This window comes from Eulemur rufifrons, chromosome 7, assembly GCF_041146395.1.
Source record: "Eulemur rufifrons isolate Redbay chromosome 7, OSU_ERuf_1, whole genome shotgun sequence".
Classification (NCBI taxonomy): Eukaryota; Metazoa; Chordata; class Mammalia; order Primates; family Lemuridae; genus Eulemur; species Eulemur rufifrons.
The window spans coordinates 224447792-224469366 of NC_090989.1; the positions used below are offsets into that span (position 1 = coordinate 224447792).

The window sequence follows — 21575 nt, forward strand, 5'->3', positions numbered from 1 at the left end:
CATTTTATAATAGAAAGGTACAGTTGACACAATTAATGAACCAATATTAATGCAATATTATCATTAACTTGAGTTCATAGTTTATTCACGTCTTCTCAGTTTTTCTCTAATGTCCTTCTTCTGTTCCAGGATCCCACCCAGGGTGACACATGACACGTTGCAGTCATGCCTCCTTAGGTCCTCTTGCTGGTGACAATTTCTTAGACTTTCTTTGTTTTTCACGACCTTGACAGGTTTGAGGAGTAACAGTCAGGTAGATTGTTGAACGTCTGTCATTTGGAATTTTTCAAAAATTGTGATATAATTCACATCCCATAAAATTCACCCTTCTAAAGTATATGATCCAGTGGTTTTTAGTATTTTCACAAAGCTACCATGAATTCATAATCTGAACTTTTCCCCCAGTTATCTGTGGCCTCAGGGTGGCTGAGCTATGAGAATAATACCATTTTCCCTGATTAAGAGAAATCACAATCTCTAGGTTTAGAAGCACTTTCCTTATAAATTCCACCCACTTGAGACAGCGCGTGTGAGGAAGGGAATCTAGAGGCCGGGATTTGGAGGTGGGCACTGACAGCACCTCGCCGTGTGGTCGTGGGCAAGCCATTTATCTGTCCCGGCCGCATGTCCTCACATCTGCTGAGGTTCTGACTCCTGGCTGAACTTAAGAATCACCGATGGATCTTTTAAAAACACTGGTCCATCCCCTGAGATTCTGATGATCTATAGTTTGAACCATTTGAAAGTATTGATATTCTACCCTTTTTGACTTACAAAAATCAACCCAGAGATGTGCTGGAAATGGCTTGGACCTATTTCTGAAAGCTGATTTTCAATTTTCAGAAATTTTTTGAGCTAGTTATGAAAAACAGAAATTAAAAATTAAATTATATAAATTTACAATTAAATAAGTTATATTAAAAAACAAAGGTAATTGAAATGAAATGGTATCCTGAATTGTATCACAGAACAGAAATAAGACATTAGCGTAAAAACTGGTATAGTCCGAATAAAGTCTGTGGTTTAGTTAATAGTAAAAAGGAATCAATGTCAACGTCTTAGTTTTGACAAATGTATCCTATTATATAAGATATGAACATTAAGGGAAACCAGATGGAAGGCATGTAAGAACTCTCTGTTGTACCTTTGCAAAGTCAAACCTTTGCAACTTGTCTACACAGGTAATAATAACTATAACAATTTAAATAATTACTCCAAAATTAAAAGTTCATTGTAAAAAGGTAAACCTCATCCCTTCCTAATTACTTTGCTACGTGTTGCTATTATCTATGTTCTTGAGGTCTTTATGCCTATTGTATCTATATGGTGGAAATGCGATATAATGGTTTGCTACTGTACATCTCTTCCCAGCTCTGCATTTCCATGGCGTCCATCATGTTGCTAGATCCAAATCAGCCATGATGGAGATATTTACAGCACAGAAATTGGCCAATGCTACAAAGTAGCCCCTTCCCGCTGAGAGCTGGTTGTTAAACATTTGCTGGCATACCATGGTTCCACCTCATTTTCAAGGTCCCATTTTCTGATTGCCCAGGAGAGAAGTAGCCTGCAGATATTACTGACAGCCTTGATCTTTATGATTCTCCTTAATGAAAATGAAAATATTATATTTCTATGTGGTCTGGGTTAACAATTTTCTAATTACTTTGTAGCAAGAGGAGAAATTTTTATCTAACCAAAAGAATAGAGAATGACCTTTCCACTTCCTCTCAGAGTAGTTTTTGACGATTTATTTGTGTTTAGGAGACTGAGTACAGTACTGTACTAAACCACAGAGAGGCACTGTCTCCACACCTTTTTTCTGCTCTCCCACAAAAGTCAGACTTAGAATGTTGGAAGAAACTATTCAGTATCCCCGATTCCTAACTGGTTTTTAACTATAGGTTGCTACACACCAAACTAACAATAGTGATTATCTCAGGGGCAAGTGAAATCAGGAGTAACTTCACCTTCTCTGCTTTGTTTTATATTTATTTATGGCAACTGTTTTACCTTTGAAACCAGAAAAAAATAAAAAATATATTAAAAGTGAATTATGAAAAAAGAATGAATCCTGAGGTTGTGATTTCCAGGTAGCTGGCTCACCTTTCCGTTGTCTCACTGTGGGTTGACTATGAAGCCATGGTTTGTGTGTTTCAGGTTGCTGATCGCAACTGTAACAGGATGTCTTACTATTGCTCTGGCAATAATGATGTTCCAAGTTCGACTGCAGCCCCAAGGCCAGCCAGCAAAAAGGTACTGGGCAGGGCAGTGGGAGGATAATCACCGGATAAGGAAAAAAGGATTTGCCCATGCCCTCCCTCTGTGATTGAAAATAGACACCATCAAAGTGCTCTCTTGCCTTGTTCCCCACCTTGCCATCTCACGCACACCTACGCGCACACACACACACACACACACACACACACTTTTGCAGCTCTACCTTAATCTCCATTTTTTGACCATCTGACTGCCCATTAACTCAGTGGTTGTCTGACTTTATCGTGCATCAGAATTACCTGGAAGGCTTGTTGAAACTGATTGCTGGACCGTATCCCCAGAGTTTCTGATTCAATAGATCTGAGCTGAGGCCCAAGAATTTGCATTTCTAACAAGTTCCCAGCTGATGCTGGTCCACACCTTGAGAACCACTGCATTAGCCTCTGTGTTACTAAGAAGGTGAGCTGGAGACAATTCATCTTTGACAAAAGTGAATGGCAATAATTATCATTTCTTTCGATACTATATAAAGTACTATGAATTGCTTTCTTATAATTCTCCATCATCAGTCTTACCTATGAGTTCAGAAACTTTACAAGCTGTTAAACTGCTTACCAGAATTTCTTAAACCAACAAATTTTCTCCAATCATAGTCACAGCCTATGTGGTCTAAGGGATAGGGGTCTGCCCCAAGTTTTCTTCTCTGCTAGGCACCTGTTATAGTAGCTACTTAAGTCAAGTCTTGAGTGTTTTTCAAGACCCCTATTAAAATGTAAACATGCTAATTGCAAAGAATAACACCAGAAGCCATTTGCAACAGCTAACACCGTGGGGAAATGTGTATGAAGGAGGGAATGAGCCTCAGCGCACTCCCCTGGGGCTGGATGAGGGAGAGCTCTAGCCTGGGAGGCCCTGTGAGGGCTGGAGCTGCAGACTCTGCCATCACCCAGCACCACATGTCCAGGGAGAGGTGCCAGGAGTTCACTATCAAAGGAAAAGTGAAAGGTGTAGTTAGGCTAAAAACAAACTTGTCACTTACTCTAAAATTTGGCATTAGGCTGTCATGGCCTCTTTGCAGTGCCTGGATGTGAGTGCCGTTTTCTTCTTAAAACCATTATTTGCCTACAGCCTGACTTGCTTAAGGCATGTCCTGTTTGGTTTGCTATTGCCATATTTTGACCTGAAATGACCAGAAGAGAGTCATTTCATTTCAGACGGAAGTTTAGCCAATATGTTTCCTTAATAGCTCAGCAAACAGGGTTTTGCAGCTTGGCTATTTTCTATAACCTCTAGAGCAAGGTGTTCTTGTAATAATGCTGCCCAAGAAGCAGGATAAATTACTTTAAGAGGCAGCTTATCCTTGTCTAATCTCTCCTTGCCATAAGACTCTGGCAGCCAAACTGACCTATTTTCCAGGGGCTGCCTTTGAAGCTGGGCATGTCTTTCCTACAATGGGAAGATCAAGGTGTAGCCCAGTAACATAGCATGCACAGTAAGACCACATGCTAGATTAAAATTCAACTCCATGCCTCTCCGGATGGGAGAGCCTCACTTAAAACTCAGAACAGCAAACAAATGTGTTAACTTGTATTAAGATTATTAACGTTTGATTAACATCACAAAACGAAGTGAAACCAACTAATGGCTGTAGAACCTAAGCATTCTCCATTCATCACAATTAACCCGCTGGGGATCTAGGTAGTTAAAACTCCCAAGCACAGAGATTTTTCCATTTGTCTCCTTTTAGTTTAGCCAAGTAGCTCTCAAATTTTAATGTGCATAAGAATTAGTAAGTTGAGTTGCATGCCTAATGTCCTCTGTGGGGAATTTAAAAGACTATCAAGAACAATCTTTGCCCTAATCAATTTTTACTTTAGGTGTTGACTTGAAAACTTGACTTTCAGTAAGCCATGGTGGCTCTCGCCTGTAATCCCAGCATTTTGGCAGGCCAAGGCTGGAGGATTGCTTAAAGCCAGGAGTTTGAGACCAGCCTGGGCAAGATAATGAGACCACCCTCCACACCCCACTCCACCATTTCTATGAAAAACAGAAAAAAAAAAAACCAACCCTTAACTCACACATAAGATGTCATATTGTTTTAGCTTTCTTACCCACTGAACAATTAAAAAAAATGAGTTCATTTGTATTTGTTCTAGGTTTTGTGGGCATAGGATGAATGAAAGCACAGAAAATTCCCAGAGATCGTTTTTGCCTTTAGTTAGGGTGACTAACCATTCTGATTTGCCAGGACTGAGGCAGCTCGAAGATGCAGGACTTTCCATATTAAGACCAGGGCAGTATCAGGCACACCGAGATGAGGTGTTCTCCCTGCCTTCAGTCTTGAACTTCTTCCCCATCAAAACTATTGTCAGGAGCGTTACCCAGAAGCCAGATAAGCTGGGAAACGGGGCAAGTGGGAAAGATGTATGTCACCATCTGCCACATTTGCTGTGGAGTAGTCAGATGACATGAAGGGAAGTGAGACATAAAGTGGAGCTGCAGGACTTTTCAAGCATCTGACCCTGGGACATAGGAATTTGGAAGTTGTGAGTTCAGGCTGATACCACTGTGCCTTTTAATGCAGCAGATCCACTCATAAACCCAACCAATCACGTTTCCCACAATGCCGTAGTGGGATTGCAAAAACAAAAATAACCCAGTCTGGAAGGGAGTTTAGATACCATCTACAGAGTGGTCCTCAGCGTGGGACCCTGGACCAACAGCAGCACCATCACCTGGGAACTTTTGAGGAATGCAGATTCCCAAGCCCTGCCCCAGACCAACTGAATCTGAATCTCTGGGGGTGGGACCCAGCAATCTGTGTTTGATCAAGCCCTCCAGGGGATGCTGATACACATTCAAGTTGGAGAACTGCTGCTACCACCAACTGATTTTATGGATAAGAAAACTGAGGGCAAAGAGAGGAATGGCTCACACATGGTCACCTGGAGGGTGTGCAACAGCATCTAAGAGGAAAGTGAGCGACAGGACCAGTTTTGGCTGCTACCCTAGAATGCTTCCCCATGGGAGGCAGTTCCACTTCCATCCAAGTCCATTCCGTCAAACCCAGCTCTCTTATCTAGGACCAATGCCAACCTTCTACCCACCTGATGGCCTTTGCTCTCGGGTTATTTCAGCATTGACTTGATGGCCTAGGACATCGAGGACACATGTTCAGGAATGGACAAACTATTAAATTGGGGGGGAAAAGTAAAGAAAAGAGGAGTTGGTGAATAATCACCTGGTTTTTGTGGTTTGTTGGTCAGCATTTCCATGAGGAACTTGCCCTGCAGATGGTGGTCAGCACCGGGATGGTGAGAGAAACAGTCTTCAAGTACGCCTGGTTCTTCTTCGAGCTCCTGGTGAGATTCTTGCTTGTTCCTATCTAGCTGCAAAGGACGAGGGAAACGTGGCAGAAAGGAATTGACATTTTGTTCACTAAGTTGCTCCTGCTAAAAACCTCTCACCCCTTCATGCTCCTTCCATGAGGTCTGCTGATTCTACCTTGAAAATCTACCTCTAATCTGTCTCTTTTCAGCACATTCCCCATCCCCTACCTGGCCGGGCCACCATGCCTCTTTGTGATGACTTCCTCTTTTTCCTGTCTGTATCCATTTTTGCCCTTGCCTCATCCATTCCACATGGAGGAGCCCATATTAAACAGATAATGCCACTCCCCTCTTTGAAACCCTTCAGTGACTTTCAGTGTGTTGAGAATACAGCACAAATTTCTTTCAAGGCCAGAAAAGCCCTCACTAGCTTCTGTTGATTACCTCCATCTCTAAGCCTTGTCTCTTGCACGGTCCCCTCTCAGTCAGCCCCATTGTTCCCTTTTTGGTTCTTTGAAGAGATCTTTTCAGCTCAAAGCCTTTTCTGGATTCTCTCCCCATTCCTGGCCTTTGATCCCCCCAACCCACCCAGCACACAGTGTCCTCCTCTTTGGGTTTCAGCTTCAATGGCACCACCTCTAAGGGGCCTTTTCAGACCACCCATATGCTATAATATGTCTCCACCTATTAGCCTCCTTTTAAACACCCTGTTTCTTTCCTTCCTAGTACTTATCACAGTTGTTTTTCTGTCTCAGCTAGTAGATTTCTAGGATTTGAGTCTTTCTTCTTCATCATCCTGTCTCTAGCCCCAGCACACTGCTTGGTGTCATACAAGTGCCAAATATTTGTTAGAAAAAAATATGAAATTTGTATATCTGTTTACCTTAAAACTTCTATCATTTCTTCAGCAAAAAAAGCAAAAGGTACAGCTGCAATTCCTTAATTTTAAAATAAGGAGAATAATAGTCTTAACTATTTTTGTATCATTATAGGATTTTACCATATAGCCTCTAAGAATAAACATTTGCCAATGTTGATAAATGGAGATGCATAGTGAAATAATGTTAAATGAAAAAATATAAAAGCATAGACACCACCTATATAAAAATGTGTATACAAACAATTCAGAGGATTAGGAGTCAGCTGAGATTTAGTGATCGTGTTAGCTTTATACTTGCTGGATTCTTTCCCCTGTGACATTAAGTGAATCATATTTTTTAAAAAGAGAGAGAGAAATGGTAGGGTTTCCACCTAAGCTCAGTTTTTATATGTAAGTTCAAGCCTAAGAAAAAGAAAGCAATGCTGAACAATAGGACATAAAGAACAAAGGGGTCAAAAGAAACAGAAATGAAACACTCTGGGGAGGATACAGGAAGTGATGTGCAATAGAGTTAAAAAGAAGTCAGGCTCATGCCACAGAAACGCATCTAGGATTCAAACCTTTCAGAGTTTCACTATGTCCCCAGCCCCTAGTTTGAGAAATGTCTGAAAGCACAGCCCTGAAACCCTACAACAAAATCACCGAGGGGTGCTTAGTCCAAATGAAGCAGATTCTTGAGATCCTCCCTAGAACTACTAAAATTAGGGGGGGTGGAGGCCAGCAGTGTGCACTTGCTTGTCTTCCCAGGTGACTTCTAAACACAGTAATGATCCACTGGTCCACGCCACCTCTGCTCTGTGAATCCTAAGCAGAGGGAGCATCTTTTGGAATTTGTACCCAGCCAGCGCCAGAAGTTTTTGCAATCCAAAAGCCAGGCTGATTAAGGTGGGTGGCTGCAGCTCACAGGTCTTGGGGCAAGAGCACTAACAGTGACAAGTGAGCTCTGTGCTCTGGCAGGAAATGGACTGGCCATAAAACCCACTCCTCTCTTCTGCCTTGGGGCACGAGAATTATCAAAACCAACACTCCGTGCCCTGTATATCCTGCTTCTATTTACACATCCCGCCCGCCATCAACTTTCTCCATAAAGAAGATTCACTTGGGTCATAATCTATCTATAGATGATTCATACTAATAATTCATTCCCGATCATAATGAGCACAGCTTTGCTGAGCTGGAGTGGTTCCTTGTGGCATCTTAGAGCTCTCTTTTGAAGGCAAGTTTGTATTCTGTGCCAGTGTAATGATGACTCTGTCCTTCATAGAATCCCAGTAACAGCTGGCATCCCTGGGGAAGAAAAAATAGTAACATCTAAAATGTATTGAGCATCTTACTGTATGTATGCCAGGCACTGTTTTAAGCATTTTTTTAAAGTATTATCTCATTTAATCCTCATCCAACCTTGAGGCAAGAGGAGTTTTTATTATACCCAGTTTACAGATGGGCTTGGAGGAAGGGTGGTGGCCATGAAGAGGGTCTCCAGGTCCCCCAAGGCTTTAGCAATACAACTTCATTGACCCCAACTGCAGGGAGCTAAGGAAAGGTGAAAACTTTTTGATCTTGCACATTTATTTACTGGGACTTGGTGGGCCCAGGAGAGAAAGCAAAAGCTAAAGCACCTAACCCTTCTTACTTCCAGGGGGTCCCTTATGGGGAACAGACGAAGTCATCGGGGAAGGAAGCCCCTGCTAACCTGAGCACATTGAGGGGGTTGCCCACAGGCAGATCAACCAAGATACCAGTTACACGGGACTCTGCAGGCTAAAACCTGAGTCTGTCAGGGTCCTGGCAGCACAGAGTTGGCCTTACTCAAAAGGGTTAACTGAAAAGCATTGATCAAAAGGACTCTGCCCAGGGTGTACACCTGGGGTGCAGCAACTGCCAGAGCTTTTATCTATCCTAGCTCTAAAGAGGCAAGGCTAGGCTGGGAGCGATGGCTCACACCTGTAATCCTAGCACTCTGGGAGGCTGAGATGGGTGGATCGTTTGAGCTCAGGAGTTTGAGACCAGCCTGAGCAAGAGTGAGACCTCCATCTCCAGTAAAAAAATAGAAAGAAATTAGCTGAACAACTAAAAATATATAGAAAAAATTGGCCGGGCATGGTGGTGCATGCCTGTAGTCCCAGCTACTCAGGAGGCTGAGGCAGGAGGATTGCTTGAGCCCAGGAGTTTGAGGTTGCTGTGAGCTAGGCTGACGCCATGGCACTCACTCTAGCCCAGGCAACAAAGCGAGACTCTGTCTTAAAAAAAAAAAAAAAAAAAAAGAATCAAGGGTAGGGAACAGTGCAACTGAGGCATAGAGAAAGCTGGAGGGAGAAAAGGTCCACATGACAGAAGCTGGAGCGTTAAGAAAACATTGCCTCTGCCAGAGCCCCACTGAGACAGGGATGAGAGCAGTGGGAGTGAGTAATACCTGGGCTCTCTGCCCCTCCCAACCCCGCCCCCCGCAGGTGCCTCACGTTGGCCAACTCCAACCAGAAGACAAAGGCCAACGGGGTGTGAGTGCTGCAGTCCAGAGACCACCTTCCCAGCATTCAGAGACAGGCAGAGAAGGGCAAGAAATCCATCTGGGGGCTGGGGGAGAGACAAATGGAAACCATCAGCCCCAGCCAGGACTTTGCAAGGAAACTAATCTCGGATTCAGACAGGGCGCCCAGTCCTCCATGCATTGTTTATGTATTTGCCTGACTGATGCCCAGGAAGTTGTTTAAAAACCAAAACAATTTTTTCCCCAAGAAGCTTGAAGAGAGAAACAACAGCCTCCTTAGTCTTAGCCAACGACTTTAACACCCTTTAGTTGCATCAATGCCCAAGTGCTAATGAACAACCACTTTGGCATTGGAGCTGTTAAACACCATCCTTGGGTGAATTCTGCACTTGCTAATGAATAAATCCCTGTGCTTCTAGAAACTGCTGAGCCAGACCGTGGAGACCCAGAGGTAAATGCGTGACCTAGTTTACTCAGGACATGAAGTTCTGCACTAAGGGGTTCTTTAGAGGTATCCCTACTTTGAATGGGCCACAAAGGCCAGTATGGGGGAAAAGATTTTCCTACCTCACCCCACCCCACAAATAATGGGCCAAGCATCTGCTAGTATTTCTACTGGGTATTCTTCTCTGGAGACACAGAAGACATAGTAGCTGGCAAGTTACTGACAGTCTGGAAAGAGGCCATTAGTTGGAAGAACGGTATTGTGAGAATTATTTATTTGGTTGTAGGATGGCCAAACTCAGCAGGCAGGAGCTGAATACAGCCTGGTGCTGGGGTGGGCTAGCCAGCACAGACTCAGGATTGGGGCTGCCCAAAACAAAGAGGCCTTATCTTCCTACGTCCCTTGTTAGGAGCATGTAGTGAGAGAGTCACTTATATTGAACAATGATAGAGTCCAGTTTCCACCCCTCATTAAGGTCATCCCACCAAGTGTGTATAGCTTTATGTGATTTGGACACATCCATGTGTCCTGAAAGAAACAGGACCCTGCAGTGGAGAGGATCCATGGTTCTTACACTGGGATGTCAGCACTGAATATTCTCGGGTCTTCCCTGAGCTGGCTGTGGCATTATCTGAAAACGTGAAACACATAAAGTCTATCTCTCGTTTTTTCTCTTCTTATTTTGCCTTCTCTTTGTTTTTTCTTTCTGTTTGTCTCAGTGCTAACAAAGCTTGCCATCCTTAGAAACTGAAATCTGTTGTTCGTACACAAAAGTTTTCCCATATAGCTCTTGGGAGTGGAAGTCAGTTTCTATGCAACTTTCTTGTCTCCTCTTCCTCCAGCCCAGACCGGGGTGGGGGCAGGGGTTGAAATGTGGGTGTCTCAACTCTCACTTCTCAACTTCCAGGATCATTTCTTTTTGCAGTGACTCTGACTGGCCTGAAAACATTCATGAAAATGACCTCAGAGTGTAGGCACCCAACCACAAGAACTCCCAGTCTTTCCTATGTTCCTAACAGCTGCAGGCAACTTCCAACAAGGGCAAGACTCAACCTTAGATGGTATCAAAGGGGGGGTGCATTAACCCATGAATCTCCTGGTCCCAAGAAGAAGTGCAAAAAGTATGCATGAACTTGACTTAAAAATGTGGTAGGCAGTGAGCTGGTATTATACTAGTCATAATACAGGCAGTCACCAATTGATACACACATAGATTTTGTGTATATATATACATATATATGTATGTATGATATATATATATGTATGTATGATATATATATATGTACATATATATATATCAAAGCATAATTTCCTCTGGAGGCAATGTTTCAATAGTGGCTAAGTTTTCAACTAGCCAACAAAATCCTGTTCAACATATAATATAGTTAAAATTTATAGAAGCAGGAAGTACTAATAACTCTGTTGGAAACTATAGAATTGTTTCTGGGAAAACTGTGCTCCCTCAAGAAAAACTGTGAAACTCACAATAGGAGGAGCATTTCTCCCCTGTTCTCCTTACTGTAGTTGCAGGAGCAGAAAAGACTTCAGTTCACGACAAGAACAGTATCATAGAGAGTTCGTTTTTGTGCTGTGTGTTCCGTGCTGTGATGGAGTGATGCCCGAGTGGTTACGGGAGCCCAGCCAGGTCTGCCTTGCAGGACGGAGGCAGTTGAGAGAAGGGCAGTTTTCTGACTGTAGCTAAAGAATGAAGTCCTGGCTTTGTCAGCAACAAGAAGGGAGCCCCCTGACTTGGGGTCAAGAAGAGGACACCCTTCCCACCTCCCGCCACCATGGTAACCATTCGTGTGTCAGGAACATTTTAGTCCAGAGGCTGCCGGGGCACCACCAGCACAGATAAAGTGTTGGAAAGTGTATTGTTAAAGAGCTGTTCTCCAAGTCTTCCCCCCTTCCACGTTGTACAAGCAGGTCACCAATCTCCGTGTTGACATTCTCCCCCATCCCCTCCGTAGGTGAAAAGCATGGCCCAGTATGTACATAACATGGACAAACGGGACAGTTTTCGGAGGACTCGCTTTTCTGACCGTTTCAAAGATGACATAACTACTATTGTTAATGTGGTCACCTCGGAGATTGCAGCCCTCTTAGTAAAACCTCAGAAGGTAACTGCGTATTTTACTCTTTACTTTCTAAATTGTTTACCTGGAACATGTGTTACTTCCGTAATCAGAGAAAAATAAGCATCATTTTAAAAACAGTAATTAAAATACAACTATGGTGACAGTTAAATGCAGTATGTTATACTGGACTGGACCCTGGGACGGGGCTGGGAAATTGTTATAAAGAAACTGCAATATGAACTATAGTTTAAATGATTGTACCAATATAGATATGAAAGAGGAAATACCCTGAAGTATTATGGGGTAAATGGGCATGATATTTGCAACCTACACACAAATGGTTCAGGAAAAAAAAAAATTCTGAGAAAGAAATAGAGAGAATGTAAAGCAAATGTAACAAATGTCAAATATTCATGAACTTGGTTAAAGGGTACATAGCAGTTCTTTGTACTATTCTTGCACCTCTTCCGTAATTTTGAAATTGTTTCAAAATTAAAGTTTAAAAATACATAATATGAAATAAAACAAAATGTTAAAAGTTAACTATAAAATTTAGGGAACAGTGTTTATTATTAATGCTTTTATCATTATTAAGAATTTGTATACTGCCAAGTACTCGGGAGAAGGTTTTTGTTTGGCTATTCTTCCTGGTACACTTTGTTAGAACAGCAATGGTATCTTCATTGGCAGGCATGAAAATAAGGCACAGTGAGGTTGATAAATTTTCCAAAAGCCACACAGCTAGCAGCAAAGCCACAACTGGAGATGCCAAGCCCAGATATACAGACAGTCATGTAAAGTACCCAGCAGGGGTAGCCATGAGGGGGGTGCTGAGAGCTCCATGACTTCTCAGTGGCACTGCAGAAAACTACTTACCAGGTCCACATCCATCCCAGTGACTGGTCAGCTTGGCCTGAATTTGCAAACTGTGCTTCGTAACAGGAGGAAAATAGTTTCAAATCATATTTTTAATAGTGTCAGAGAAAATCGATTTGTCGTTTTGAGAATAAAGGACATAAACGTGAAAAAGTGAATGGCTGATTGCTCTGAAATGCTGTAAAATTCCTCATAAATATGAGCATGAAATAATTAAAAAATAAAATTAGGCCGGGCACAATGGCTCACGCCTGTAATCCTAACACTCTGGGAGGTGGAGGCTGGAGGATCGCTTGAGGTCAGGAATTTGACCAGCCTGAACAAGAATGAGACTCCGTCTCTACAAAAAAATAGAAAAATTGGAGGCTGAGAGAGGAGGATCTATCTGCTTGAGCTCAGGAGTTTGAGGTTGCAGTGAGCTATGATGACACCATTGCACACTAGCTGGGCCGACAGAGCGAGATTCTGTCTCAAAAATAAAAAACAAATAAATTAAATTTTAAAAAACCTAGCCTCAATCCAGGCGGGAATTCACCTTTACCAAGTATGACTCTGACCTCTCTTAGGCTGGGAATGCTGCCTAATTGGGGGAAAAAATTCCTTAGGCATAAACTGATTCTTTTATCATGATAGGATTTTCTGCAATAATCCTCATAAATTAAGAAACTGTCTCATTGAAGACAGTGGATACGTTTCAAGTTAGTTTGCCCAAAAAATAGTTACCAAAAAAAGTTACCAGGATTCAAACAAGACTTCAGGACCCAATCTTGATATAGAGAAGGAGCTCAATTATATATGTATAAATATGCATATGGGAAAAAAAGTGACCAGAAGGAAATACACCTACATATTAGCAGTACCTAAAGAATTACTTGATTCAACCTAACAGTCATGGCATCAGTTAAAAGCTAAATTATATTTGCTACCATTTTGCAGACTCCTCTGCTTTGCCCAGTCTCACCCAGAGGGACAGTGGCTGAAATAAAGGACCTGCCTTCTCCCAACTTTCCCACCAGCGACCTGGGAGTTCATGTCCAGGTTTTACCACAAAATGATTTGGGTGTTTGTGTGTTTGTTTTTAAGGAGAACGAACAGGCGGAAAAGATCAACATCAGCCTGGCTTTCTTCTTGTATGACCTTCTCTCCCTCATGGACCGTGGCTTTGTGTTTAACCTCATCAAACATTACTGCAACCAGGTAGCCATTTCGTTCCTTCTCATCCCGTGAGGGCGGGGCTTGTGTATCCAGGTGAGGTTGCTGCATGGCTCAATCAGGAGTCTCTAGGTCAGAAAGCTGCCAGGGTTGTAGTACCTTGGTGGGATGTAACTATTACATAATACAAGGCTCTATCTTATCAGCAGGAAACAGCTGTCCGGAGAGGTCTTATGGGCTCTGCACAGCAGGCAGGCGCTAAAAAAGATCTGCTTGTTGGGGCTATTTTTAAAATAATTGGATGTGTGAAAATTTGAGTTTGGTGTGAGCTAACCAGTGGGTGTCAGTCTGTAGTGAAGAAATGAACAACCTGGGGGCCAATACAGAGAGAGGATCTTTGGCTCATTTGCATAACCCCTCCCCTCAAAAACACTATCTTTTCTCTTTTTTTACTTTTTTTTTTTTTTTTGAGACAGAGTCTCACTCTGTTGCCCAGGCTAGAGTGCCGTGGCGTCAGCCTAGCTCACAGCAACCTCAAACTCCTGGGCTCAAGCAATCCTTCTGTCTCAGCCTCCCTAGTAGCTGGGACTACAGGCATGCACCACCATGCCTGGCTAATTTTTTCTATATATTTTTAGTTGTCCAGCTAATTTCTTTCTATTTTTAGGAGAGACGGGGTCTCACTCTTGCTCAGGTTGGTCTCAAACTCCTGAGCTCAAACGATCCACCCACCTCAGTCTCCCAGAATGCTAGGATTACAGGCGTGAGCCACCTCGCCCAGCCTCTTTTTTTTACTTTATTATTATTTTAACAATATTTTATTATTTAAAAAATGGCCTTATGTACAGTCATAGAATATGCTCGTGAGAATACTTAAAAGAATACAAAAATAATCTATATTAACAAGTTTGCTTCACATACTATGCTACTAAATCATCCATCAAACTCACTGCAAGTTTTGAAAGCACCATATATTGTTAGAGCTTCTATAAGAATCAAAGGAGACTATGGCATTACCTAGGAAAATGATCTGACCAACATCTACTATAAACAAAAAAGACTAAGTTTTCTAAAGGAAGTCCTGACAAGGAAGCAGAGTAATAAAAAAGAATCCTAAGGAATCTTGGAAGTCCCTGAGCATCACCAATCCCATGTACCCTCACCTCCTGCCCCTACAGTGCATGATCTGTCCAGGATGCCCCAGAGCAAGGTGGCAGAAGGGTACTTCACTCCTCTTGCCCTCCCTCTTAGGTGTTTAGGATTCCAGGTCACTGAGTGCATTTCAAATACAAGTTAATCTGTTTTCGAAACTTTTAAGTTGGATATACAGGAAAGAGATACTAGAACACCATTCTAGGTCCAGGGTTTGCTACTCCCACATGAGCAGTTTTTAGTCTCAAAAAGGAAATAAGGCAATCTAAAGTAGATGTCTACCTGCCCTGCAAAATGCACATTTTAATTTTCTCTTTCTCTTTCCTTTCTTTTCTCTTGCTCATAATCACAATCTTTCTCTTTAAATTCTTTCCTTTTCTTTTAGCTGCCTACTCTTTCTTTCTTCCTCTTCCCTGTCTCAACTGCCAGAGAGCCCTAGACCAGGACTCAGGAGACCTGTGTTCTAACTCCAGTGATGCCATTAGCCACCTCCGGGACTGGGGAGCGTGAACTTTTGAGGCATTTGTTTCCTGGTCTGCAAGAAGGCAGGGCTGGATTAGATTTATCCAGATCTTGACACTCTGATTCTACGCTCTATGTCTGCCAGTGACATTCATGGACATTTCTTAGCCCCATTAGTGGTACTCAGGCCTAACAAGGCTGCTGACCTCAGTTCATGGTAATTTAATTCACTGGTCCCAGTTCTCTAGATACAGAATGAACTTCATACCTGAGGCAGGTGGTATTTTTGCAAAGTTTCGGATTTTATCATTTTGTATACCCTGAGTCAAACATCCTGTCATTTTTTCTGCCATTTAAAGACTTCATGGCAATGGATATAACCTTAGTCTTTTATTAACAGTCACTAACAATAGATAAATCTATTTCTTTAATTACTCTAGGTCGCCTGCAATGTACCACTAAGTTAACACCCATCCCTTGGGTAGGGCCACTGAGGCTGGCACTGTGGGTCTTTACCTTTGGGGAAGATGTTTTGGGAACACACTTTACTCCTTTTTTCTAAACATAACTCAAAAATTAGTTTTGAAATTTATGTCTTTAAATAATGTCTCAAGAGACCTATGAAAGATACCCAAAGTGGGGCCTTCTTTGAAGTGCAGGTATCTTGTGCTTTCGAGTTCTGATAGCCAGCTTAACCCAACACCTCTTTACGAGAGACTCTCAGTGATGGGCGTTTGACCAGGTTCTAGTCAGTTCAGTTTGCCGGGGCAAAGTCCAAACTGCAAAGTCCCACTGGTCCAAAGTCAGCCGGAAGTACACATTGAGAGGGTATGGGTTCTGGTAATTGTTCTTGCATGGAACTCATATGTTTTATTTTTTATGTGATATATAAATTCATTTGTTTTAAGTAAATTTCTAACCATGGATTAATATATAGGCAAAATGCCCCACAACACAATGGCTTCTCCTCAAGTGGCTGAAAATATGTGTTCATTTAAATTCCATAGTTTAGAAAAATGCTCTCCAAGTGAGTGAAGAGGAGGCATGTCCCTTTGCAAGGATGAGATGCTTCGTATTCCTATGCTGGGGTGGGAGGGTGTTTATGTTGAAATATTGGGGGCTCCAGGTCACCAGTGCCCCTTTCTTCCCCTACTTTACCTTTAAAGGAGCTGCTTCTGAGTCTGGCTCTTTTGGTTGTTCAACTCACCTGAGGAAAGCAAGGGATCTCTTCTAGACAGTCACCTTTGTCTGCCTGTCATTGCTTGTTTCATGGTTGGTTTCTTTGTTTGTTTGTTTTTTAAAGGAAGATGTTTTCTAAAAAGTCTTCCAGCTTTCTCTCTCTTTCTCTTCTATTTCCTTCTCTCTCACTTTTGGGCAAGCTCCTTGAGTTTTTTGCAGGTAATACACACTTTCCTAAGTGGTTTGATGCCTTCCTCTAGGAAACTGGTTAGAGAACTTTCCAGTGGGGCCTTTAATTAGAAAGTACAAAAGAACACTTGTGTCATTAAAGTCATCCAGTCATATTCTATTAGTTTCATGTGGCCCCATGTGAGGTCAACTCCTTTCATTTAGTTTCTCAGACACAGTAGAGTTTTTGTAAAATTAATTATATTATGTTACACTGAAGACATACCTCAAGATTATTTTCAACACAGGCTTGCCATGGCATTATCGATTTGACAAAGTGGGAGTCAGGGCAAGAATCCTCATTTTGGACAGCTATTAGGCTAAAATCATTAAGGGGAACAGTAATGAATGAAAACTTATTGGGCCTCCCTGTAATGTAGAATTTGCCATCTGATGCACTATCCCATTAATTTTTATTAAATTGATTGCCTTCATCTGGGGAGAAAGGATATTTTTGTGTCTGCCAACCTCAGCTCTATTGCCTTATAATAAACTCTTCATTCCTCTTTTTGTTTTTCTTCCCAGCTCTCAGCCAAGCTCAATAACCTTCCAACGCTCATTTCCATGAGGCTGGAGTTCCTGAGAATCCTCTGTAGCCATGAACATTACCTCAACCTGAACCTCTTTTTCATGAATGCTGATACTGCTCCAACATCTCCGTCTCCCTCCATATCTTCCCAGGTAATCAGCTAGCACAATTATTCAAGCTATTTCATTGAATTAGCTTAGTTTAATGTTATATTTCCTATAAAGGTTCATCTTATGAATTAGAAGAAAAATCAAACTAATCAAACCAGATCAAGTATGCTACCCAGAGTTACTCCATCTTAGCTAATAGTTTACAGGCTCAGTAACTGGTTTCTTCCTAGGCTCACAGCTCCCTGATGAGTCCAAGCAGAGCAAGGAATCCGTAAGCACTATGAAAATTCAGAAACTCATAGAAAAGTCTCAAATCTTTCCTTGTCTGATATTAGCCAACTATTATATTATGCGAATATAAGATTTCAAAGTCAAATAAGTTTTGGAGACCCTGTGTCAACCAGGTTTCTTTGCATTAGGCTATCCAAGAATCTTTAACTAGTTAATGTAAATTGTAAATGCCCAAGAAGTCGCAGAGGAAATGAGAAGAGGGATGTGTAATCAACAGTGATTCCCAGAGTGATTTGATATACGGAAACTCCACTCCCACCCCATAGATTGCTCAAAAGACTAGTATCCTCTAGAACAACTTTAAGAAAATGCTGCTTTATAGTCACATTTCATTTATAGGGAACAAACCAGTAGTTCAGAGCTGCAGGTAAAAGTTCTCCTTATTAGGTTCTATTTCTGTTGCGTTTTCCTTGATACTAGCACAAAGGTGAAGGCTTGTCTTATTAATGTAAAAAAATCCTAGCCATTTATGCCAGATGACATGATCCAGATGTGAGCTACGTGACCATCTTAACGTGGACTGGAAAAGATCTGACTTACAAGCAGCAATTCCAAATATGTAAACTTTCTGCTGCATCCTGCCCAGCAGGTTCCATCCTAAGACTACCGTGGACCTAACCTTGCCTTAGGTCTTCTCCCCACATTCCTCTTCTGACCGCCCCAGGGAGTTACCAAACCCCAAGGCCTGGCTTACCAAGCCATGAAGGATTTCCAGAGACACTTCAGGTGCTGTTAGTGAAATACAGAATGTGTTCCCAGGATAAGAACACAGGACAGGAATTACTAAGGACCGGTAAATTTGACACTTCCCTGCCTGACACCACTTCTAATTCCAGGCCAGCAAAATTCAGTGAGCTTAAGCCATGTTCAGAAGTGCAGCTGAGTAAACAGGGGCCTTAAACAAAGGGGGCAGTTGGTTCTGCTCACAGCCACAGGATTAGAGTGGTTCTTATTTCCCTATCCAGATTGCATTCTAGGATTTTAATCTTCAACTTCAGGTAGGGAAGGGAGTGTTGTTCATTTTTTAATAGACCCTGAGTGCTTTATTTTCATCTTTTTCACATGGCGGTCCTCCATCTGTGGGAATGGGAAAGCAATGTAACCACTCATGCCTCAGTTTCCTCATCTGTCACATGGGATTAATAGTACCTCTCTCACAAAGTCTGGCTGGAGTCCCTGCCCTTTTAACTCCAGTTCTTGTTATTCATAAAACTTCTCCTTGTGCTTCTGTAGAATTCGAGCTCCTGCTCCAGTTTCCAGGACCAGAAGATCGCCAGCATGTTTGACCTGACTCCGGAGTACCGCCAGCAGCACTTTCTCACAGGGCTGCTCTTTACGGAACTGGCTGCTGCCTTGGATGCCGAAGGGGAAGGGTATGTTTCTGACATTTAAAATGGAACTTTAAGCCAAAAAAAAAAAAAAAAGATGCTCCTTAATAAAGTTTGCAGCCCAAATTCCCGAGCTTGGCAAAAAATTCTACTGTCCATCAGTTCTGAGGAGTAGAAGCATCCATGTCTTGAAAAGATGGCACTGACAGGGAATGTAGAAAGATTGGGGGAGAGAGAGAACCACAGAATGACTTTTTTTAGTCCCTTTGGTGTTCAGATTAGGCACACAGAATTGAAAGAACTTGCCCAACATGACATAGCAGAACCAAATCTAGAGCCGTGGTCTTTTGAGCCCCTTGCCAGGACTCATTCTACCATACCAAACCATCTCCCTGCCTGGGAAACCTACTCCTATGACTCTTATTACAAAAGAAGTTTCCAGAATAAAGTATGCTAATTAATGGTAGCATTGCTGTATGTAAATGGATTTTTGTCTAAGTGGAAGTTCTCAAGTTCTCTCAAAGCATTTATAATTTAGGAAACAGGATGTCCCTGCATAAAACAATTACAGGAGCACGTCAACTTTGCACAACTGCAATAACCAATATATTCCAAGCTCTTTGCCCATATTGACATTGCACAAGTGAGTGTATGTCTCTGTCTCCTTGTGGTACAGTGTGGAAAATCTCATGTTCTTAGCTCTAAATTCTGCCTCCTTCCAGAAATTCAGATTCTGAGAATAGCCTTTAGAAAACTTCATTTTCCATGGCTTCCATTCTATCTTCTCTCAACCTTAACTAAATTTCTCCCAGTTTTCTCAATAGAATTTTCTGCTCTATAACTGACATAAATTTCCACAGCAATAAAAAGTGCACTGACACATACGCTGAGAAGAAAGTTTGGACATGAAGAAAATTGCCTTTATATACAAACACACATGCACATTTCTTAATTGTCCTTTAATGGCACTGCTTTAAGTGACTTCTAAAAATAATCTTTAGTATTTATATTAGCATAATTTCTATTTTCCATTTTCATTCTAGCTAGAAACAGCCCTGACATCTGTTTTAGTTGCTGTTATATTACTAGAAACAGGGTAGAGTATATTCAGAGCTCATCATGTACTTATGTTTAATCAGGTAGATACATTCTTCAAACACACACACACACACACACACACACACACACTTAGTACCTTTTCTACCCCCCAGAGAGTAACTAATTAACAGTGTCACTCCTTTGGCAACACGATTATCCCTGATTGCTGGGTTGTCAGTTACTCTCCTGGAAAGTCATTAGAATTACTGTCACAACTTCACTATGTGGGCTAAAACCTCATGAAAATTTCTCCTTTCAACAATACTTTCTATTGAAGAGCACTTCTCTTTGCTGCCAAGACAATTAATATACTCACCAACACCTGCCCATCTGTGAGGAAAGGGCCAATGGGACACATCTCAGTACCTGGACCCTTGTAAGAAGCCACAGCTCCAGTTTCCAGTGGGTCTCCCTGGAGCCCCCCACACCTGGGTGTATCCACAAATGTTATGAAACCCAAAGTGTTTTTCAAGCATTTGGAAATTGTCTAGCATCTTTGTGTTAAGCCAGCAAATTGCATTGCCTTATTCAAAACACAACCCATGCCAGGACTGCAGACTAAGCTGGTAGTCAGAACAAGAACAACTTTTGAAATGAAATTTCCAATTATCTTATTTTAGCCACAGTGTACAAATCTGAGTCATTTAAAATTTTGGCTAATATTTTCTGTATAAGCCTCGATTCTGATGTAGCCTTATTTCATTTGAAAGAAAAAGGTATATTTTAAAAATTGAACATCTACAGCTCAGTTTCAGATACTCTACTAGATGCTTTATTTTATTTACTTTTTATTGAAGTATAATTTATATGCAATAAAGGGCCTAGATCTTAAGTATAAAGTGCAATTAATTTTTACTTATGGGTAATCACCAGCCAGATCAAGATAAAGGGTATTTCTAGCACCCCAAGATATTCCTGTTGCCTCCTTCAGTCATATTTCCCCCACAGTTAACCACTATTCTGTCTTTTATCACCAGAGATTGGTACCACCTATTACTGAACTTCATATTCCTTTGCCGAGATCCTTCAGTGTGGTTGCATGTATCAGTAGTTCATATTTTTCTTTCAACTGCATATAGTATTCATTTGTGTAAATATGCTATAATTTGTCTACTATAAGTGGACATTTGGGTAAATGTCAAAAGAATATATACTGAACAACGAAAAGAAGAGCAAACCCTAAATGCAAAGCAAGCAAATGATAGGAAACAATAAAGATTACAGACAAAATACATGAAATAGAGACTAGAAAAACAATAGGAAAAAAATCAGCAAAACCAAAAGCAGTTATTTGAAAACATCAACAAAATTGACAAACCTTGACCATGAAAAAAGGAAGAAGGCTCAAATTACTAAAATCAGGAATGAAAAAGGGACATTACTACAGACCTTACAGAAATAAAAAGGATTATAAAGGAATGCTATGAGTAATTGTATGCCAACAAATTAGATAACCTAGATTAAATAGACAAATTCTTAAAATGATACAACTACTAAAACTGACTCCAAGAAGAAATAGAAAATGTGAATAAATCAATAACAAGTAAAGAGATTGAGTTAGTAATCAAAAAACTTCTCACCAAGAAAAGCCTAGGAACAGGGAAGGGGGCTTTACTGGTGAATTCTAGCAAATATTTAAAAAACAAGTAATTCCATTTCTTTACCAACTTTTCCAAAGAATAAAAGAAGAAAAAACTCTTCCCAACTCATTCTAAGAATCCAGCATTACC

General features: G+C 41.4%; 1 protein-coding gene across 1 annotated transcript in view; it reads left to right on the plus strand.

The window, feature by feature from the left end:
• The window catches only part of DOCK8 (dedicator of cytokinesis 8), a 200293-nt gene that overhangs the window by 132472 nt on the left and 46246 nt on the right, over positions 1-21575 (plus strand). Inside the window, exons 23-28 of the mRNA XM_069474160.1 lie at positions 2161-2256; positions 5487-5582; positions 11333-11482; positions 13400-13513; positions 17015-17170; positions 18653-18792. Coding sequence (XP_069330261.1) covers positions 2161-2256; positions 5487-5582; positions 11333-11482; positions 13400-13513; positions 17015-17170; positions 18653-18792 — 752 coding nt within the window. The remainder of the gene's footprint in view (positions 1-2160; positions 2257-5486; positions 5583-11332; positions 11483-13399; positions 13514-17014; positions 17171-18652; positions 18793-21575) is intronic.